The sequence below is a fragment of the Puntigrus tetrazona genome, chromosome 23 (assembly GCF_018831695.1).
Source record: "Puntigrus tetrazona isolate hp1 chromosome 23, ASM1883169v1, whole genome shotgun sequence".
Lineage (NCBI taxonomy): Eukaryota > Metazoa > Chordata > Actinopteri > Cypriniformes > Cyprinidae > Puntigrus > Puntigrus tetrazona.
In genome coordinates this window covers 11,411,664-11,429,168 of record NC_056721.1, presented here as the reverse complement: position 1 = coordinate 11,429,168, position 17,505 = coordinate 11,411,664, and the positions used below count along the sequence as shown (strand labels likewise).

The 17,505-nt window shown below is 40.4% G+C and overlaps 1 protein-coding gene across 3 annotated transcripts; it reads left to right on the top strand.

Moving 5' to 3' along the window:
- Positions 1-421: 421 nt before the first annotated feature.
- wu:fa11c10 (protein FAM110B) lies at positions 422-17,285 on the top strand. Of its 3 annotated transcripts, none has more exons than XM_043225217.1 (2): positions 422-547; positions 13,764-17,285. In XM_043225217.1, exon 2 carries the CDS (start codon positions 14,268-14,270, stop codon positions 15,618-15,620), a length of 1,353 nt encoding a protein of 450 aa, XP_043081152.1. In that variant the 5' UTR covers positions 422-547; positions 13,764-14,267; the 3' UTR covers positions 15,621-17,285. The 3 variants fall into 3 exon arrangements, with proteins under 3 accessions (XP_043081152.1, XP_043081153.1, XP_043081151.1); XM_043225218.1 differs by lacking the exon at positions 422-547 and adding an exon at positions 1,303-1,366; XM_043225216.1 differs by lacking the exon at positions 422-547 and adding an exon at positions 6,063-6,797.
- Positions 17,286-17,505: the final 220 nt, after the last annotated feature.

Genomic DNA, 17,505 nt, shown 5'->3' with positions numbered 1-17,505 from the left:
GAATAAAACCCAATGAATTTCCCCCCAGCTATATTTTATTAGTTACTTACTATGCGTTTGTAACGACGCTAAACATTACGTAATGCGTAACACATAGAGGGCGGTTACCTTGGAAACTTCCCTGCGTTTTCCAAACTGGGAAGTGACCAATGGCGGGATTCGGCTCATACCATTATTTGCAGTATTAGGGGTGTTCAAACAGTGGGCGGACACTCCAACCCACTTTATTGTCCTAAACAGTATATTTCTTTCATTGTGATAACATATTAAAAAACTCTCGGCATATATTTTTGTGATAAATTAAAGCACGTGTTACCGTCGACGTCCTGTTTTAATTTATAATAGAACAACACTGCACCCTCATATTTTATGGACTGCGGTGGTACATTCCCCGCAGAAATTCAATCGGCTATCAGGGCTCACGAAAATGTAGGTACTCTCATTTTTTCCTCTCAAAGATATTTTAACTCTAAATTCATACGGTACAGCCTAGTTAGATTTTCCTGGCCGAAGTCTGCTTTGGAAACGCGGCGGTGTCTCTGCTGAGGTGAGTGCTTAAAATGAAGCCTCAATGACAGATTGTGACTCCAATGAGCATCAGAGCATCTACTTTAAATCTCGAAAAGACATTCTCAAGGTTTAGTTTAACTTAATTAATGTATAATGTCGATTAAGTGTTAAAATAGACGATGCTCGAAATAACTGGAAATGTTATTTGCTCACAGTTGTTTTGTAAATTATTTCTTGAGCATATTCAGTTAGATCAGATGTGATGCAAAGCGTATCAGTGTACTGTATTTGTTCTAGCGAATCTTTTGAATGGGTTTACAAATTACTTTTATACTGTATAATGCAAACGCAGTTAAAAGAGGTTTTCTTGAGAATTATGTTTTTATGAGTTGAATGTTATATCGATAGTATAATGTGATGAATGTGATGCGCAATTCCCTGAATCCTTAAAGGTTTTAACTGTTCGAATCTGTTCGAAAGAATCGATTCGCTGCGCCGAGTCAGCCTACCCATTCCTAATCAGTTTTGGGTGAAGAGCACTTTTACTGCAGGACGTCACTTTATTAATGTGCAGTCCTGTTAAAAGTGTAGCCCATGGGCAAGTCGTGGACTGAAGGTTTACTGCACACTGGGTGATTTGTCCTTGACTGCTCACTAATGTAACAAAATAGCAGCACATAAGTATGAAGTGACATCTGCTTCTCTATTTCACAGTGCTGTCTTTTGGACTATTTATATTTGAGTGCATGGAGCATATTTTCTTAATGTTTTTTTTTCCTTTGAGACAGATTCCCATGTTACAGAATCCCTGTCTTTGGAAGAATCTTTTTTTCTGCAATCCAGGAAAAGTAAACTAGTAAGTGTTTGGTTGTGTGACTGTTAAAGTATGTTGCACATGATGTTAAGATAGGCCCGTGTGTTTAAATTTCTGCACAAATAGGATATAGGATGTCTTTAGTCACCAACCCAAGTGAAACCGATCATATAACAAGATAGCTTGGCAGTTTTGTTTAACTGTACACATATAGGCTCCTACTCTTCATGTTGTTCTGACCTGATTCACTGTGAAGGAAACTGGAAAGGGATTAGACTAGAGCATGTTTTTGTTATTCCCTGTTAGTGGATAGCCTGAGTATTATCATTGAGGCAGTGTCTGTCTAAATAGGAATTGCATCACATTGACCTTTTTGGACACTATTATAAGACCTATTATATATCATATCTATGTATTTTTATCACTTGTGGTACTTTTCTTTGTGGTTTATTGTAGATGTTGCCCTAAATTTTAAATATTATTTAAAAAATCAAATACATTTGATGATTTTTTTTTTTGTTTTTTCTCATTACTTTATTTAAAGGATATTTAAAGCTAAATGTTTTTGTTGGCTGTGTTTGTCAATATTATTTTTTCCAAAATAGTTTTTATTTAAAATGCATTTACATTGAGTAACATTTATTATAAATGTTAATCATAAATTACAATTATAATTTTTTCCCATAAATTCTGTTTCCCATTTTAATGGTTTAATTACATTTTATAATAAATTGAATTAATAAAACGTTAACATAATTTATAATTTTTTAATGATTATTAGGCCTATGTAATGCTGCAATAATAGTATATTTATACTAAATTCTATAGATAAATATAGATAAGTTCTGCATGTCTGTTTTAATTATGATTTAATGCAAATTATCATCAAAATTAAATAAAGGCATAAAACATTAACAATTCATACTGTAAATTAAATATAAGATTTTTTTCTGTATTATGGAAATCTTTGGTTAGCTAGTTAGTGTGCATGCAGTGAATGCATACTTGGAAGAGTCCGTTGTGGAAAATGAAGATATGTGCTCGGATGGAGAAAAGTCCCACAGCATCACACATGTGGCAAAAGATTGCATACTCTTTGCTTGAGTATTAGTGCTAATGTCAGTTTTGTGGAAAAAAAATCCTTCACAGTGTTGTGAAATGTGGGATTAAACTGAATGTCATAACACAGCCAAAGTCCATGACTTCACCGGCCTCCTCTGTCTCATCTGCTAGTGCTTTGTGTGTTTCCAGTATGTGCTGCAAGTCAAATTTCAATTCAGCACTGTCAGCGGTGAGTGGAGGTCTATCAGCAGAGATGGAGTACGGGGGGACTGTTACGGTTTAGTAAAGATTAATCTGGAGTCTGCATGTTCTGTCTCCTCCAGAGCAAAGTCTGTTTTTTCAAACCACACACACACACGCACACACACACACTCGCACTCAACCACAGACTAGCCACTAGGTCCTAAGCCAGTTAGTTTGCAAACCATGTAAAGCACCACAGTTTTTTTTCTGTGATTATTTGACAGCCTCGGGGCTCCAGCGCATAAAATTATCCCATGCTCAGCAGAGTCGAGAAGATTAGAGAGAGTCTGAGACATTTTGGGTTCCCAGAGTGATCTTAAACTTTTCTAACACTTTCCTAAACTATTGATGATGATTCGTTTAGAAATTCATATTGAATCAGTGAGGTGTTTGGATAAGCACGAACGTGTAAACACGAGGTGTAGTTTATTTGGTTATTTCTAAGTAGCTGATAATGGGCCATACACACACAAAAGCTACTGCAGAACATGATGTTGACTGTGACCGGGTTCCCTTTGACCCACATAAAGTTTCACACAGTTTCCTCAATCTATGGCTTTAGTGAAATTGATTACAACTTTCATGGCATTTTCATTTATATATGATGTTTTTATGAATTTTTTTTATGTTTTTTTATTAACTTTTAAAGCAGCTGCTGTCTGTAGAACACAGAGATATTGAGCCAATGTTTTTAATCATTTTTTCCTTTACAATGAGCAAAAAAAGTTTTTACCACAAACATTTCTGAGAGAGTTTAAAACTTTTATTATAGTGACACACTGTGTGACTCATTTCTCTAACGGTCCATTTAACCACAACCCCTGTATTGAGTTTTTAACATTGGTTGCTAATCAACAAATGTTTATATTTTGTAAGCTGAATTTCTACTCTATACCTGATTACTGAGTATTATTGACTGATGGAGTTCAGTTGTAAATCAACGTGGATAAAAGCATTCGCTAAATTAATAAATATAAATATTGTATTTGATTTTATTTAGGGGGGAAAACATCTTTAGAGTCACATAATATGAGTAATTCCAGAAAAATGAAATTTTGGCAAACTCCTCTACTAAATCTAGTCTTATTTTTATCTCTGAGTGATGCTTTTGACCCATAGGAAGTTTGCCACATCAACCGCCCACATGCATTTACTAAATACAGCTTCCCCACGTTTGGACTTCAAAACGTGACCAAGCTTTTCTCTTTTACTCATACACTCTTCTAAATCTCCATTTTTTTTTTCCTGAGGAATGTGAGTTGGCTCTTTCAAGCCTCTCCCTAGAAACTGCCCTCCCAAGATAAACAGCACTAGTCCAGCCAGCCCTCCACCCTTCCCAGAGGGCCGTGTTTCCCTTCAGCACGTGAGACGGTGGATCTGGCCTCCTCCCCTGTACGGCACTGCAACTGAGAGTGCACTCACCCCTGATCTCCCTATTGCTCCATGCATTGATTGGCTCAGGTGCTTATGTTTTTGTGTTTTCTCTCCAAATCTGTGGTGCAGGCTCACCAGGCCTCTTTCACGAACTCTGTGTGCGTGTGTGTGCGTGCATACGCTTGTGTGTGGGAGTGTGCACGCACGTGTTAAAGCAGCCTTAACTTCAGACAATCCTTTCAGTGCCACCCACTTGTATCCAGGCACAGAATTCCGCTGAAAACTGTAGATTTCCGTGGAGTAGAACGTTCTTTTGATGCTCCGCCCCTTACGTGGTTGTTCATCCAGTTAACAGGGAATATCCTCAGAACCTTTCAGTAATGTTTTACTTGGATGTTTATTTTATTTATTATGTTTTTTGGGGGGTTTTTTTTAGAATGTTGCTAGTTTCAGAACATGTATCATTCCCATAAAGTTTGCAAAATGATTTTTAAAAATTTCTTCTGTCCATTTCTAGTGTTGCTCACATGGAAATCTTAACTGTTTATTTAATTGGCGGTGTTAAGTGTGTAAACAGCTTGTCGTGATAGTTGACCTCATTGTTTGCAAACAGTCATTTTCATCGCTGCTTGACTAATCAGTCGATCGTGTTTGTGCACATGCATGTTCACGGAGGGGTGTGTGTGTGTATTTGTGACGATTTAGTGGTGTGAAAGCCCGTTTGGACACGTCTGAGTGTAATACGAGTTGTAAAAGGAGATGTCCATGTGTGAGTCTGACCCTGTGAGTGTGTCTCGCTCCGAGCCTACAGCGTGGTCTTCAGAATGAAAGATGGGCAGCGGTAGTAATCCTGCACTGCTCCATAATCCTCTCTTTCAAAGACGCTGCCATTCTTCAGCAGCTCAGATGAGCACCCAGACAGATCAGTGCTGACAGCATTACCAATGTGGCACTGCACACAGGGCAGCCACTCCAACAGTAGTGTTGATCCTGCAGTGTAAGCAGCTTCGCCGTAAACCTTTGCGCAGGGATGAAGTTACGATGTTAAAGAATAGGGTTCGCTCAAATGTAAATAACTGCATATTTTACTCCCCCCGAAGCCATCCTAGATATATATATGACTTTCTTCTTTCAGATGAACACAGTCAGAGTTTAAAAAAAAAAATTCCTAAGTTTGGTAATGCTGGTGCATAGCGGCCATTATTTTGAAGCTCTGTGAATCAGATATATACAACATAAAGCCAACCTATACGCCTTTAGGGGGTTATCACATGTCCTCTGAAGCAGATCGATGTATTCGAAATCGAAAGTATTATCAGGGCAATTTTTGGTCTAATTGGGCAAGCAGAAAAAATGCTTAAAGCTAAGCACTGATAATGCTTGTTATGCACCCTCTTTTTAATTTTAGCCTACTTTTTCACAATCCACGGGTGCCCATCTGTGTTGCAAATATTCCATGCAACTCAATGTGTATTTTCACTTTAGATCCTTGTATAGACAGGTTTTTCATACTGCTAAGTTGATTAATCATCAGTTTAATTTTCTCAATTTAATTATGCACAATTAATCGTCAATCAGTTGTTAACACCCCTATGTCAGATTTTTGGTAGTATCTGCGTGATTCACTTTCCTCGACTTAGAGCTTCAGCCATTCCCATAGAGATCTGTTACCATAGCCACAGGCAGACATTCTGTGGGTATTGTGATTACGGTGGGTCTCAGGTATGCCCCCTTGGCATGAGAGGGTGTGGGTTTCAAAGTCAGTCGGATGGAGAGGAATGGGCTAAGAATCCACACCTGCATTGACTGAATGAATAGACCTAAAAAAAGAGGAGCTGTTTGGGTCAGACTCGTTAATTTGTTGTGCATCTGGATGGTAGATGTTATTTGTTTTTCAGCAGAACATTCACCTTCCCACAAAGGTGGTCTGCCAAACCAGAACTCCTTAAATGGTTGTGGTTTGTTAGTTAATCTTACCGAAAACGGAGAGGTGGAGTTTTCAAAGCGAGACTGATACTGGCGCGTTTAGTGTTTGTTTCGTAACTTTCATTCATTTCCATCTCTTTGAGCTGAATCCAGTCCACTCCCTATTCTTACGGGATTTTACTTGTATTTTGAGGACGATTCTCAAGCCAGACTCTCATTCTGAGATCCGAGAAACTACAAATTCTTCTTAGCTTCCCAGAACAGAGCCGGTCATACGAGATGATTCTCTTCATTCTGTCTCAGGTAATTCCTTGGAAATCTTCCTGAAATTGTCAGAAGGAATGAATGGATTTCCTTATGGCTTCCACTGCAGCGCTCCTTTTACTTTGATGAAGCCGACAGTCAGTCTTATATCACTTCCTCCTGTATTCTACAGTAGGTGCAACGTGGGAAAGGATTATTGAGAGCTGTTTTGGGAAATGACCACCACAAATATCCAGGAGGTGAACAACAATCGGAAGCGACAACTCCAATCGGAAACCTCGCGACTAAGAATAGGCAAAGGATTTGTGGAGTAAATAAGACGAGCACATATTCGTTTGGTCATGTGTCTGTAGGGAAGAGTTGCGCTTCCTGCTTGTGTTTCTCCAGTCCTAGCTCTTCCTGAAAGAGTTGCCTGGGAGGAGCTATGGTGGAACGAGGGAGGAGGAGAAGTATTTGAGTTGCCGTGTCAGTCGCGCTCACACACACATACACACACAGACTCTCACACACATTCACTGGAGCGCCGACTCTCTGCTGAGCTCCGTTCTTCAAAAGGCTCGACAGCTTGAGAGCTTCATCCTGCTCTTGGAAAACACTTGTCCTGGTAAGTTAAGCAACCTGTAACAGAAATCCAGTAGACTAGAGACCGGATTAGCCTTGTGCTTTCTGCAGTTAGTTTGCATTGACTGTGTTGAACTCTGGCTTTATATTAGTTTTTTTTGTTTTGTTTTTTTTAAATCTATTTATCTCCCTAACTTTTATTTTTTGTTATTTTATGTTTAACTGCAATGGCATTTATAGTGAGGCTCATGTATAACTCATGTTTTCTCATTTCATCATTCATTTATGAAGGATGTGAGTGTCTAGTGTGTCTAATTTAAGCGTGCTGGGACTGGGCTGATTACCTAGTAGGACATAATAGTTGTTTATACAGGATCAGCAAAAAATCGTGTGAGTGTAGGGTAATTGAGTTCAGTTTTAGGCAGTTAAATACAGATCAAGTCCATTAGGACTTTTATCACATGCATTAAAACGGCGGATGTCTGCAAGTTTGTGCTGTTGTGTTGGATTTAATGTGTTTCGAATGTCAATTTGTGCCATTGTTATTAGGGATGCACCAACATTACAATTCTGGCTGACACGTGTATGTGTATAATTTTATGCTGATGATTTTAAAAATACAATTTTATTTATTACAAAGTGTATTTCTGTAATTGGTTCTTTTGGGTATTAATATAGACTCGTAACATAAAACTAGCCGTTCATCTTGGTATTTGTTTCTTTTTATAAATTTATTAGTGTTAGGTGACACCAGAGGCAATTTGAATTTAAACATAGGGGAAATGAGCATCAACAACTAAACATACAATATCAAAAAGTAGTGATTAATAAAATTGACAGCCGCTATGATGCATCTTACATCCCTGAAATGAATGTTAACAGTTTGTCAAAATAATAACGATTGAGAAATGAGGAACTGAGTAAGTGTGTGTAATAACAACTGTGAGGTGTCTGCATATTCGTGCAGGAAAAGATCTCTATCTTTCCCTCTCTGAGATCCATTAACTCGTTGACATTCCTGGCTTAGTTATTGGTCAAACTGGGTTAATAGGTGACCTCTGTCTGTGTGTGTTTGGAGGTTGTGTTTGTGTTGTGCTCTAGTTTTTGTAAACCAAGTTGCTAGTTGTTTGTTGTTCTTTTGTTTTGATGTGTGTGTGTGTGTGTGTGTGTGTGTGTGTGACTGTGGGAAAGCGGAATTGGTAGCTGCTGTGGAAGAAGGTAAAAACAACACTCTGGGCTGACGCTTAAACCGTCTCGTCTTTGTGATTACACACTGTGTCCACACTCACATGTGTGTTTGTTAGCATGCTTGTGTGTGTGTGTGTGTGTGTGGCAGGCGTGAGTTTGCATGTGTCTTTAGTGTTGAGAATGTGTGAGTGACATCTCTCAGCTTTACTTTGTCAGGCCTGAGGTGGGCCACAGGGTCAGGGTCCATTTAGAGGGCCCCGGGGTCACGGATTCCTGAGATGAGTCTGACAGAGACAAGGTTGCCATGGTTGTAATTAGGGGATGATCAGGCCATTTTGTTTGATCAATATGACAGTGAAGTGCATCTCTCTTTTTACAGCTGACAGGGAACAGTACTGAGTTGGGAGTTTAAAGAGACCTCTGCCACCACAGTGCTCTTCCCTTAAATGTGCAGCTGGTACTGCAGAGCTTAATCCAAAGGGAAACAGTACATCACTAATAGTCGTGTAAGTGACAGATCACCTAGGTCTTTGGGGTCAGATACATTTATCTGAGTGAGCGTGAGCATCTCTGCTGTGACGTTCAACCCTGATCAGAAAACTCCAGGGAAACTGATTTGATCTAATCTGGTTTCTCTGGTTTGAAGTTTTAAAGTGATGGATGGAGGGAAATGTAGGGAATTTATGGTTGCATTGTGGTTGGTCCATGAAGGACAGATGGACTATTTGCTCTGATCTGATTATCTTATTACAGTCAACATGAGAGATGGAAGAATGGCCTTATTCTGTTCTCTTTATGTGTCCTTTTTAACATGCTTTCGTGACACGTTTAAGGGGGAAAATGTAATTACATTTACCTTTCTACAAGATAAATTGATATTACAGGAAGGACAATTTTAAAAAAACCTTTTAGGCATAAAATGAATGTACCTAATATGATAGAAAAAATATAAGATATCTTTAGGGATCCACATATTGGCTGAGATTATAAACGGGAGATGAATGATGATAATATCTTCAGGGCTCATTAAGACAGTCAGTGTTAGCTGTATCCTGGTCTTACTGTGGGGCATTTAGTACAATACCAGCTCTGTATAATGATGTTGTGTTGAGAGGTCATCCTGGGCTGCTGTGGACGGAGGGGAGACAGCTGTGCTGTGCGTTGCCACACATTGAGAGGAGAAGGCTGTTTAAAACCGTTATAACCAGCTGTCCCTCACCGATGGAGCTTTGTGGCAGTTACGGATTGAAGCAGTGTAAAAGGTTATCAGGCTAAAGGCTTGAGTCCTCCGGGGCATCTTTATCGTGGTCGCTGAGGTGAGATGAATGAGAAGTGTGACTCTGTCAATGCAGTAAAAGCCATCAGGGCCAACCCTTGGGAATGATGCTAGTTAGCTTGTACTTAAACATAACACCTACAGTGTAGCACAAGAGGTCAAATCTTTAAGTGTGGTTCATCTGTAGGGCAGAGTCGCTCAGATTCAATCCAAAACAAGCCGTTATCAATAAATCAATTGAGAGCTGTCACACAAAACACTGGGAATATATGGCTACTTGTTGCTATATAGTAGTTTAATAGTAGTGCTTGTCTAGAATTGTTTTAATCTGGCAGAAAAAAACGACCCTGGAAAGGTAGTCTTTACCTCACCGTGTTTCTTTTTTCTGCACAGGGTGGTGATGGTCTCTCCCTTAGTTTGATTGACACATTCCTTCTCCCTGTTCTTTACATCCGCTAAGTCAGCAGGATGCTTTACGTTTCCAGTTGGGAGAGATTCCTGAATTCCCTCGTTACTCATAGTGACGTCAGATCTTCTATGCTCAGTCCTTGCCTAATACCTAAAGAGACTCACGCAAGCTTCCTGCAGTATTGACACGCTAAAGGATGGAAAGTATGTAGCCTGGGGAACAGGAGTGTAACTGTAAGATTGCACAGGTGACTCAGAGTGAATCCTCCCAGGCTGCTAGGAGCAGGAAATGTAGGTTTTGATCTATTTAGAGCTGTCAGTCTCCAGTCACAAAGTCGAACATGCCTCTACATAGACAGTTTGACATCCAGGAGCTTCTCATCAGCGTTCCAAGCCTGACAACTAGGGCAAGCATCACCGTTACTATTCCTCTCTATCCCAAAGTGTAGGCATTATATATGTCTTTATGACTCATTTTTGAAATAAGGCAATGTCAGCTCTTGTGTTAGGAATATGAAACCATTCCTCAAATTGTGAGGTTTGTTGAGGAAAGGACAAGTTTGTTGTCCTGCTGAACACATTTTAGCAAGAGCTTGAGATTGTGGTGATTTGCTTTTGCAAGCACTACTCACATTTTCTTTTAGAAACTAAAAGCATTGTTTATTCTTCTACTGTTTGCTGTTTACCAACTTTCTGTCTCTGTCTGACTCTTTATCTCAGTTTTTCACGTATCTGACCCATTTCTCTCTCTCTCTCCCCCTCACTTTCTCTATCTTTTTTTTTCTTTCTTCTTCTTCCTTGTCCCCCCCCCACTCACGTGTATCTCTCATATTGGGTCTGTTGTCGCAGCAGTAATTGAAAGATATCCTTAAAACAGCAGATCTCATCCACTCATGCTGAGTTCCCCTCTAATTACGATGTGGAGTTTCTTTCAGCCAAAATTAGTGAGGTCATTTTTTTTTACTTCCTGCAGCTGTAGACCGCCGTGCTCGACCCGTCGTCTCCTAGTGCTTGTGTCCATGGGTTTTAGTGTAAGCTTATTTGCATCACATTTTCCTTCATCTAGTGTACCTCAAATCTTTATATGCTAATAAAATGAACATTACACATCCATTCAGATTTAAAAACACCCACAAAAACATCACTGTTAGATGCCATGCTCAAGCCATTAGCAAACATTTTCCATTCACGTTTTTTGCGGCTCAATAGTCCGGTCCACCACTAAACACTGTGGGGAAAATTACATCAGCTCTCAGAAATCAAGAGCAGATCTTTATTTTGTGCCCAGCAAGGTTTGCTTTGGAGATGCCTGTGTGTTTCTGTGGTTGTGGCAGTCAGACGTGGGTGTGTGTGTCTCTAAGTGTGTGTATTCCTGGCTCTCCTCACGTCCTTGGTGCTCTGAGTCCAGTTGGCTCAGTGCTGAAATGCTTCTGTTATCTCAATCAGTTCACACCACGCTTGTGCCCATAGCTTTGGGCTGTACGTGCCACCCTCGCCCCTGTGGCCCTCACATTCCACAGTGTGTTTGCTTCTGTTTGGAGATCTTACTTTACATGAGACCTAAACACTTTAATGGTTTTGGGATCACTGTGTGCTGTAAGATGAGTAAGATTTTAACTTCTGTTGGACTGAGTATATCATTGCTCTAAACAGTGGTTCCCAGCTGGTGGGTTGCAACCCAAAATTGAGAACTAAACCCTGCTTATTACAGTCTGCATGGGGGAAGTTTTTTTATGGACCGTATGGACTGGAAATGTACAATATTTTGGTATGCATATTATCTGGCAATATTAGAGATCTGTTTTTAACATTCGTTTATGTCTGACCATTCTGTGTATCTGCCAACTTTGGATATTTAATTGCATATTAATATTTCCCCGTTTTATTGATTACATATTAAAAACAGATTAATGAAATCTTGAGATGTTTTTTATGTTTAATGGGATTGATTTCATGCCTATTTTATTTTTAACAAAATATGATATATTTTTAATAGTGGCCATTTACTTCGCTGTCTATGCAGGGTCAGAAAGAAGGTCATAAGTAATTAATGACAGAATTTTCTTTTTTTAGATGAACTACCACTTTAATGATGTTCCCAAAAGCATGTCTTTGGATGTTTCATAGGCTGTTTCTGTGTGCTGCTTATCTCAATGATGCCTGAGGTAGTTAAATAGTTTTATGAAAGTGCTCTGATGACTTAACAATCAAAGCAAGCAGAAATTGTAGGCTTGTTATCCATAAATGTACAAGCCTTCATTCTTGTGGTCTATGGTTCCTGTGGAAGAATTTTCTTCTATATTGGTGTTTAGTAAAGGCCGGTGTAGCACAGGGGAATATAGAGATGTGGAGGGGAAGGAATGATGATCTGTTTTGGCTTTTTGACACTAGAGCTGCCTCACCCCTAACAGCATAGCAGGGTCCTGAGCAACTGTGCTTTCTATTAAAAGCCTGGCCATTGAGAGACAGCTGTAGGTGTATATATGAGTGTTCATCATCTAAATCCATCACAGAATTTGACCTGGATAAGCATTTATTGCATTACTCTGTTCATAAGCCTCTTATAACACACAGTAACAGATAGAAACATGCCAAACATGTTTAATTAAATCTATTTACATTGTAATGGAAACATTACAACACAAAACATTTCTGCAGTGTTAACCTACTTTTAACCTACCTGTCTCTGAATAACCCTGAAAAATCAGGACACTTTACCATGAAACGTTCCAATTTTACATATTGAAATGATAATAAGCTTAACATTGAAGTTAAAAATTAAAAATTGAACTCTGAAACTTTAGAGAAAAAGCAAGCTACTAAAATCTAAGAATTGCGAAAATGCCCTGATAAAATGGTCCTCGTATTATTGTGAACATGCATCAGGAAAGTAAGGGGTCAAATTTGAGCTCATTTAAGCGATTTATTTATTGTTCACTCTTTGTGGCAAATGTCAGAAGGGTTATTAGCAGGTTTCTCCTAAAGGCAGTTCACTCTGCAGCTAGAGTTTAAGACTATATTTATGATGTCAAATGAACTGTTGCTTGGTTGGGGGACTCTTTCTATTGTGTTAAGTCTTTTCTATCTTATTAGTGAAAAGGGGAGGGGGAGCGTAACGGGGATGAGGGCCCAGACTAGAAGTCATGCTATAAAAAGATTAATTAAAAATGTGTATTTGAATATAATGATGATGAAGATGATGATGAACAGCAAGGAACAAGCCTCTCAGCGCTCTTCATGATGTAATCCAAACCTTTAATGCAGTAACAAAAAGGAGAATAGGGAAGGGAAAAGGCAAATTGCCTTCACTCCCTTGACAATGAGGATCAAGAGGAATATGAAAGCATCAGAAGTTATGATGGAGAGAAAGAGAGTGAGGGGAAAATGTCTAAATTTGAGCCAGCACAGATTTGAAACGGCGCTCTGTTTAATTTCTTAAAGTAAGAATGTTTTACTATAAAACTAGCTTTTCTTAGACAAGCTGTATTTGAGTATATGAGCGTGTGTGAGTATGTATACATGAGTGTATATGAGTGTTTCAGAGAGATTTAAATAACCCTTGGCTTAGGTCTAGTCTGAGACCAGAATACAAAAGATGATAATCTGCCTATAATGTACTTTGTAAAGATACTACACAAAGCATCTTTGTGCACTCATGAACACTGAATAAGTGGAGGAGGATATTTAAATATTTTCATAAAATGCCACTATTTGATGCAACTGAATATAAAGGATTGCAGCTGTTCTGTAGCTCTGTCCTTTTCTTTTTTGTTTCTTTTCAAAGAATCACATTTGAATGAAAATTCAGTAGGAGTGTTTGTTGTGAGTGGGGGGAAGGGTGCAATTGGTCAGCGTTCCGAGTTTAGACCAATCAGAGATTGGCTGCTGGCTTACTCCTTTCTCCTCCTCTTGTGCTTGGAACTGTATTCTCTTTCCTGATTGGCTGCTCCCACATGCAGCATCTGGAGGCTTTAAGAGTGTAGTAGGAGGGGCCAGACAGTGCATTATAACCAAACGTCTGCCCCCATTCGCCCTAGAGTACTCCAGTTATATGTGTGTTGCAGAGGGAGTGAGAGGACGTCCTCTCTTTGCCTACCCATGTCTGACAGCATCTTTCTCTCTCTCTCTTTCCTCCAGGAAAAGAGTCCAGGATTACAAGAAAAAGAGGATCAGGTTTTTAAGGAGCGTTTTACAAGTCTAAGACATCTGGAGTTTGAGAGGAAGGGACAGAGTCACAGTGTTTCACCAGAACCGTTCTGCTAACCTTTCAGCTGCAAGGAGCTCGATTTAGGATCTGCCCCATCCTAGTGGGTCACTCAGCCGGACTGATGTGGAATGCGACCCTTTATGACCCCATCCCACGGGCCTCTATTCAATGAGCCGGACTCAGGAGAGAACAGATAATAGAGGCAAAAGTCCGGCACACAAAAAAGAGTGAAGTAACAGCAGCAGGAGTGTTCATACTGGTAAGAAAGTTAAAGGGGCCCTTGAAGGTGGGGAAACATATACAAAGGAAAAGGAATAAAAAGACCTGTGACTACAAAAGTCTTTCTTTGGAGTGCAAGACTTTCTTGAACACAACAAAAACTTTGACCCTTAGCCTTGATTTCACCTCTTAAATTAATCCCACTTCTAACAATCATGCCAGTGGAGACCCTTCGTCCCACAGATGGCCGTCTTACTGGGGGTCCATTCACCTCTGCCATGCCTTTCCGAATCCTCAACAAAGGCCCGGACTACTTCCGCAGAGCCCCCGAGCCAGGAACGCGGAAGCTGAGTGCAGTTGAGCGCCTGGAAGCAGACAAGGCCAAGTACGTAAAGAGTCAGCAAGTAGCACTCAATAAGCAAGAACCTGTGAAACCCCCAATCATCCGCAAACCGCTGTTATCACCAAGCATGATGATGCAGTGCCGAATAAACACTCCGCCTGCGAGGAAGATTACCCGGCGCATACTTGAGACAGAGAATGGAGGTCCAGATCATGGCATGAGCAGAGGTCCACAACTCAACCTTGAAGTACTCAATAATCTAATCAACGTTTGTGACGGACCGCTTGCATCCTCACCTACCCCATCTTCTCCTTCTCCCTCAGCCTCCTCACCCTCTTCCGGAGGTCAGAGTGTTGGTAGTGGACAATCTGCAGAACCTCAGCACTGCATTAACTTCAAAGCACACATTGGATCAACGTCCAACTCCTCTCGCACCTCCTCTCCGCTTAACAATCAGTCCTCACCTGCTGAGCCCAGCCGAAGGCCACCTCCGGTCCCAGCCAGGGTTCCCCGGCTGGTACCACAAGGTAGTTACGGGACCACCAACTCTGTAACTGTACGACGGGTGGACGTGCGACCGCAGGCAGAGATCAGGAAACCTCAGAGATTGCCTCTTCAACCCAAACCTAGACAAGCTCAAGTAGCTCAACCACAGATAGCCCAGCCACAGGCACCTCCCACACAGCAGCAGCCTTCGGGAACTTACCCTGCATCCCCCTGCATCCCCTCCAGCCCCCTGCTTTTACGTGCTGGCGTTCTACCCCCGGCTTCCCCTGCTTTCACCCGCATTTCCTCAGCCAGCTCTCGGGGGTCACGTCCCGGTTCAACCCGGAAGCATCCCTCCCTCCACCGCTCCAAATCGGACTTGAGCGACCGCTACTCTCGGGCCACAGCTGACCTGGAGCGCTTCTTTAACTACTGTGGACTAGACCCAGATGAGGTGGAAGGAATGGGTGGTGTGGAGCGGTTTGCCCGGGCGAACTCGGACATTGTTTCGGTCTCCAAACTCCGGAGCGTCAGTACACCTAGCTCAGAGTGCGGGGACGGTGGGGACGGACGCCGAGGAGAGGAGGAGGAAGATGATGAAGATGACGATGGACCTATAAAACCCAGTGAGCGTGTTCCTTACGGCATCTCAGTCATTGAGAGGAACGCACGCGTCATTAAGTGGCTCTATGGTATCCGACAAGCACGGGATGCCTCGCAAAATATCTCCAATGTCTAGAAGCTTCTCTCTGGTGGTCTACTCAGACATAGACAGTATAAATAAGAAAGAGACTTGCTGTAGTATTCAGTTGATGTCTATCACACACCTAATATTTATTATGTTCTTGTTTGAAGATATTTAAAGGCTCTGACAAATATTTGTTTTGTTTGTATTTGCCTTACTATACGGATAATGTTCATGATGTTTGTTACATAGAATTTACATGGGCATCCTGTCGTTTTTTGAGTATCTGATTATCTGCAAGGATGATGTACCTCTAGATGCGGAATACTACAGACTCAGCACTGTGACTTTGATACATTTTGATTTTAAGCAATAAGATTAATGCTAAAGGCACTAAAAGAGTGGATGATGATTATGAGAGTGATGAAAGCAGCAGTCGATGTGCTGTGTCGGTGCTGTTTAGGTACAAAGTCTGTATTAACAGCAGTGCTGTCGGACCCGTGGCCTAAGCTAATTCTTATAGGAACCGTTGTGTTCATCAAAGTATTGGAGATCAAGCAGGTACTTTCTAGTTTTAGAAATCTTTGAAGAATTGAAGAATGAATGAACCTTTTTTTTTTGTATGCTTGTGTTAATGAGGTCATCATTTGGTGTCGGTGGTAGTAAGACCTCAGGGACAGGTTTAATAAAGCCACACCTAGAACAGAGACACAACCTGCAAAGTCCTAAATTGCACACATGTAGAAACTGAGACACATATGAACCCCTGCTCACTGTGCACACACTTTTACTCCATAGGTGTCAAATTCACAAGTGCGTCAGATTTTCAGTGTAGACTTGTTTTTGTTTGTTTTGTTGTTTTTGGAAGGCGAGACTATGATACTGTGAAGAATTCAGAGCTTCCACAGAGGTGCTGCTCCTCTGCAAACATGGCTGGTAGACTGTTATGTTGAATATAAGTTTAGAAGTTCAAAATATAAGCATGTGAGAGCCTCTTGTCAGCATGCACACGTGGATGTACAGCTGTATTACGTGGCAAAGCACAGTTGCACGATGTGCACTTCTCAAACATGCATTCCAAAATATATGGGTGTACATTCCATTCAGCTTAATGTTTATGTATGATTTGTGTGGGTTTTGTTTGTTTGTGACTGTTCCTTCCTTCATAGGTTATGTTTTAAACAGTTGTGTAAGACAGGTAAGGTTTGAGAGCTGACAGAACTGAGAGAAAGAGTGTTTGGCTCAGTACTTTTAGGGGAAACAAAGCTGTTAAATCAGTTTACTGCAGATTTTTCACAATTGTAGTGAGAAAGGGAAGCCTTACGAAGAGAAAAAATACTATTTTGATGGAAGTTGGTTGAATATGTGCACAAGTCATGAGGCCACACAAATGTTCACTGTTGGTTGAGAGTTTTTTTGAAAGAAAGAATTGCTTTATTAAAAAAAGCACAATAATCAAAATTTGTGCAATCTCAATATAGCCATAATTGCATGAAGAGCTAAATGCAAAACATTTATTGACTGAAATACATTTCTCTGCAAGCACATTCAGAAAGAATACAAAAAAGGTACAAACCCTCAAACAATTCATTAGTTATTGAAATAGGAGGGTAACGTGGTGGTTCTGCTTGTTTTCTGAAGTTTACCATTGACTTGGAAAGAGTTGAATGCAAAATCGGTCCTTTGAAGATGTCAATAAAGATATGATGTTTTTGAAAACAAGTTGTGAGCTTTTTATTCTCTGCATGATTGGAATACTTTTAAAACTTGACCTAGATTACTAGAAAAGACATTTTAATCCAGGGTGCAACATATTTCAAAGCCACTTTACATGAAGAACTAGAACAGATGTCGTTCTGAATATGATTACAAATTTCTGTCCCTTGAGACAGAGCATTACATATAAAGGCAGCAGATACAGCCTAACATTTAAACAAAA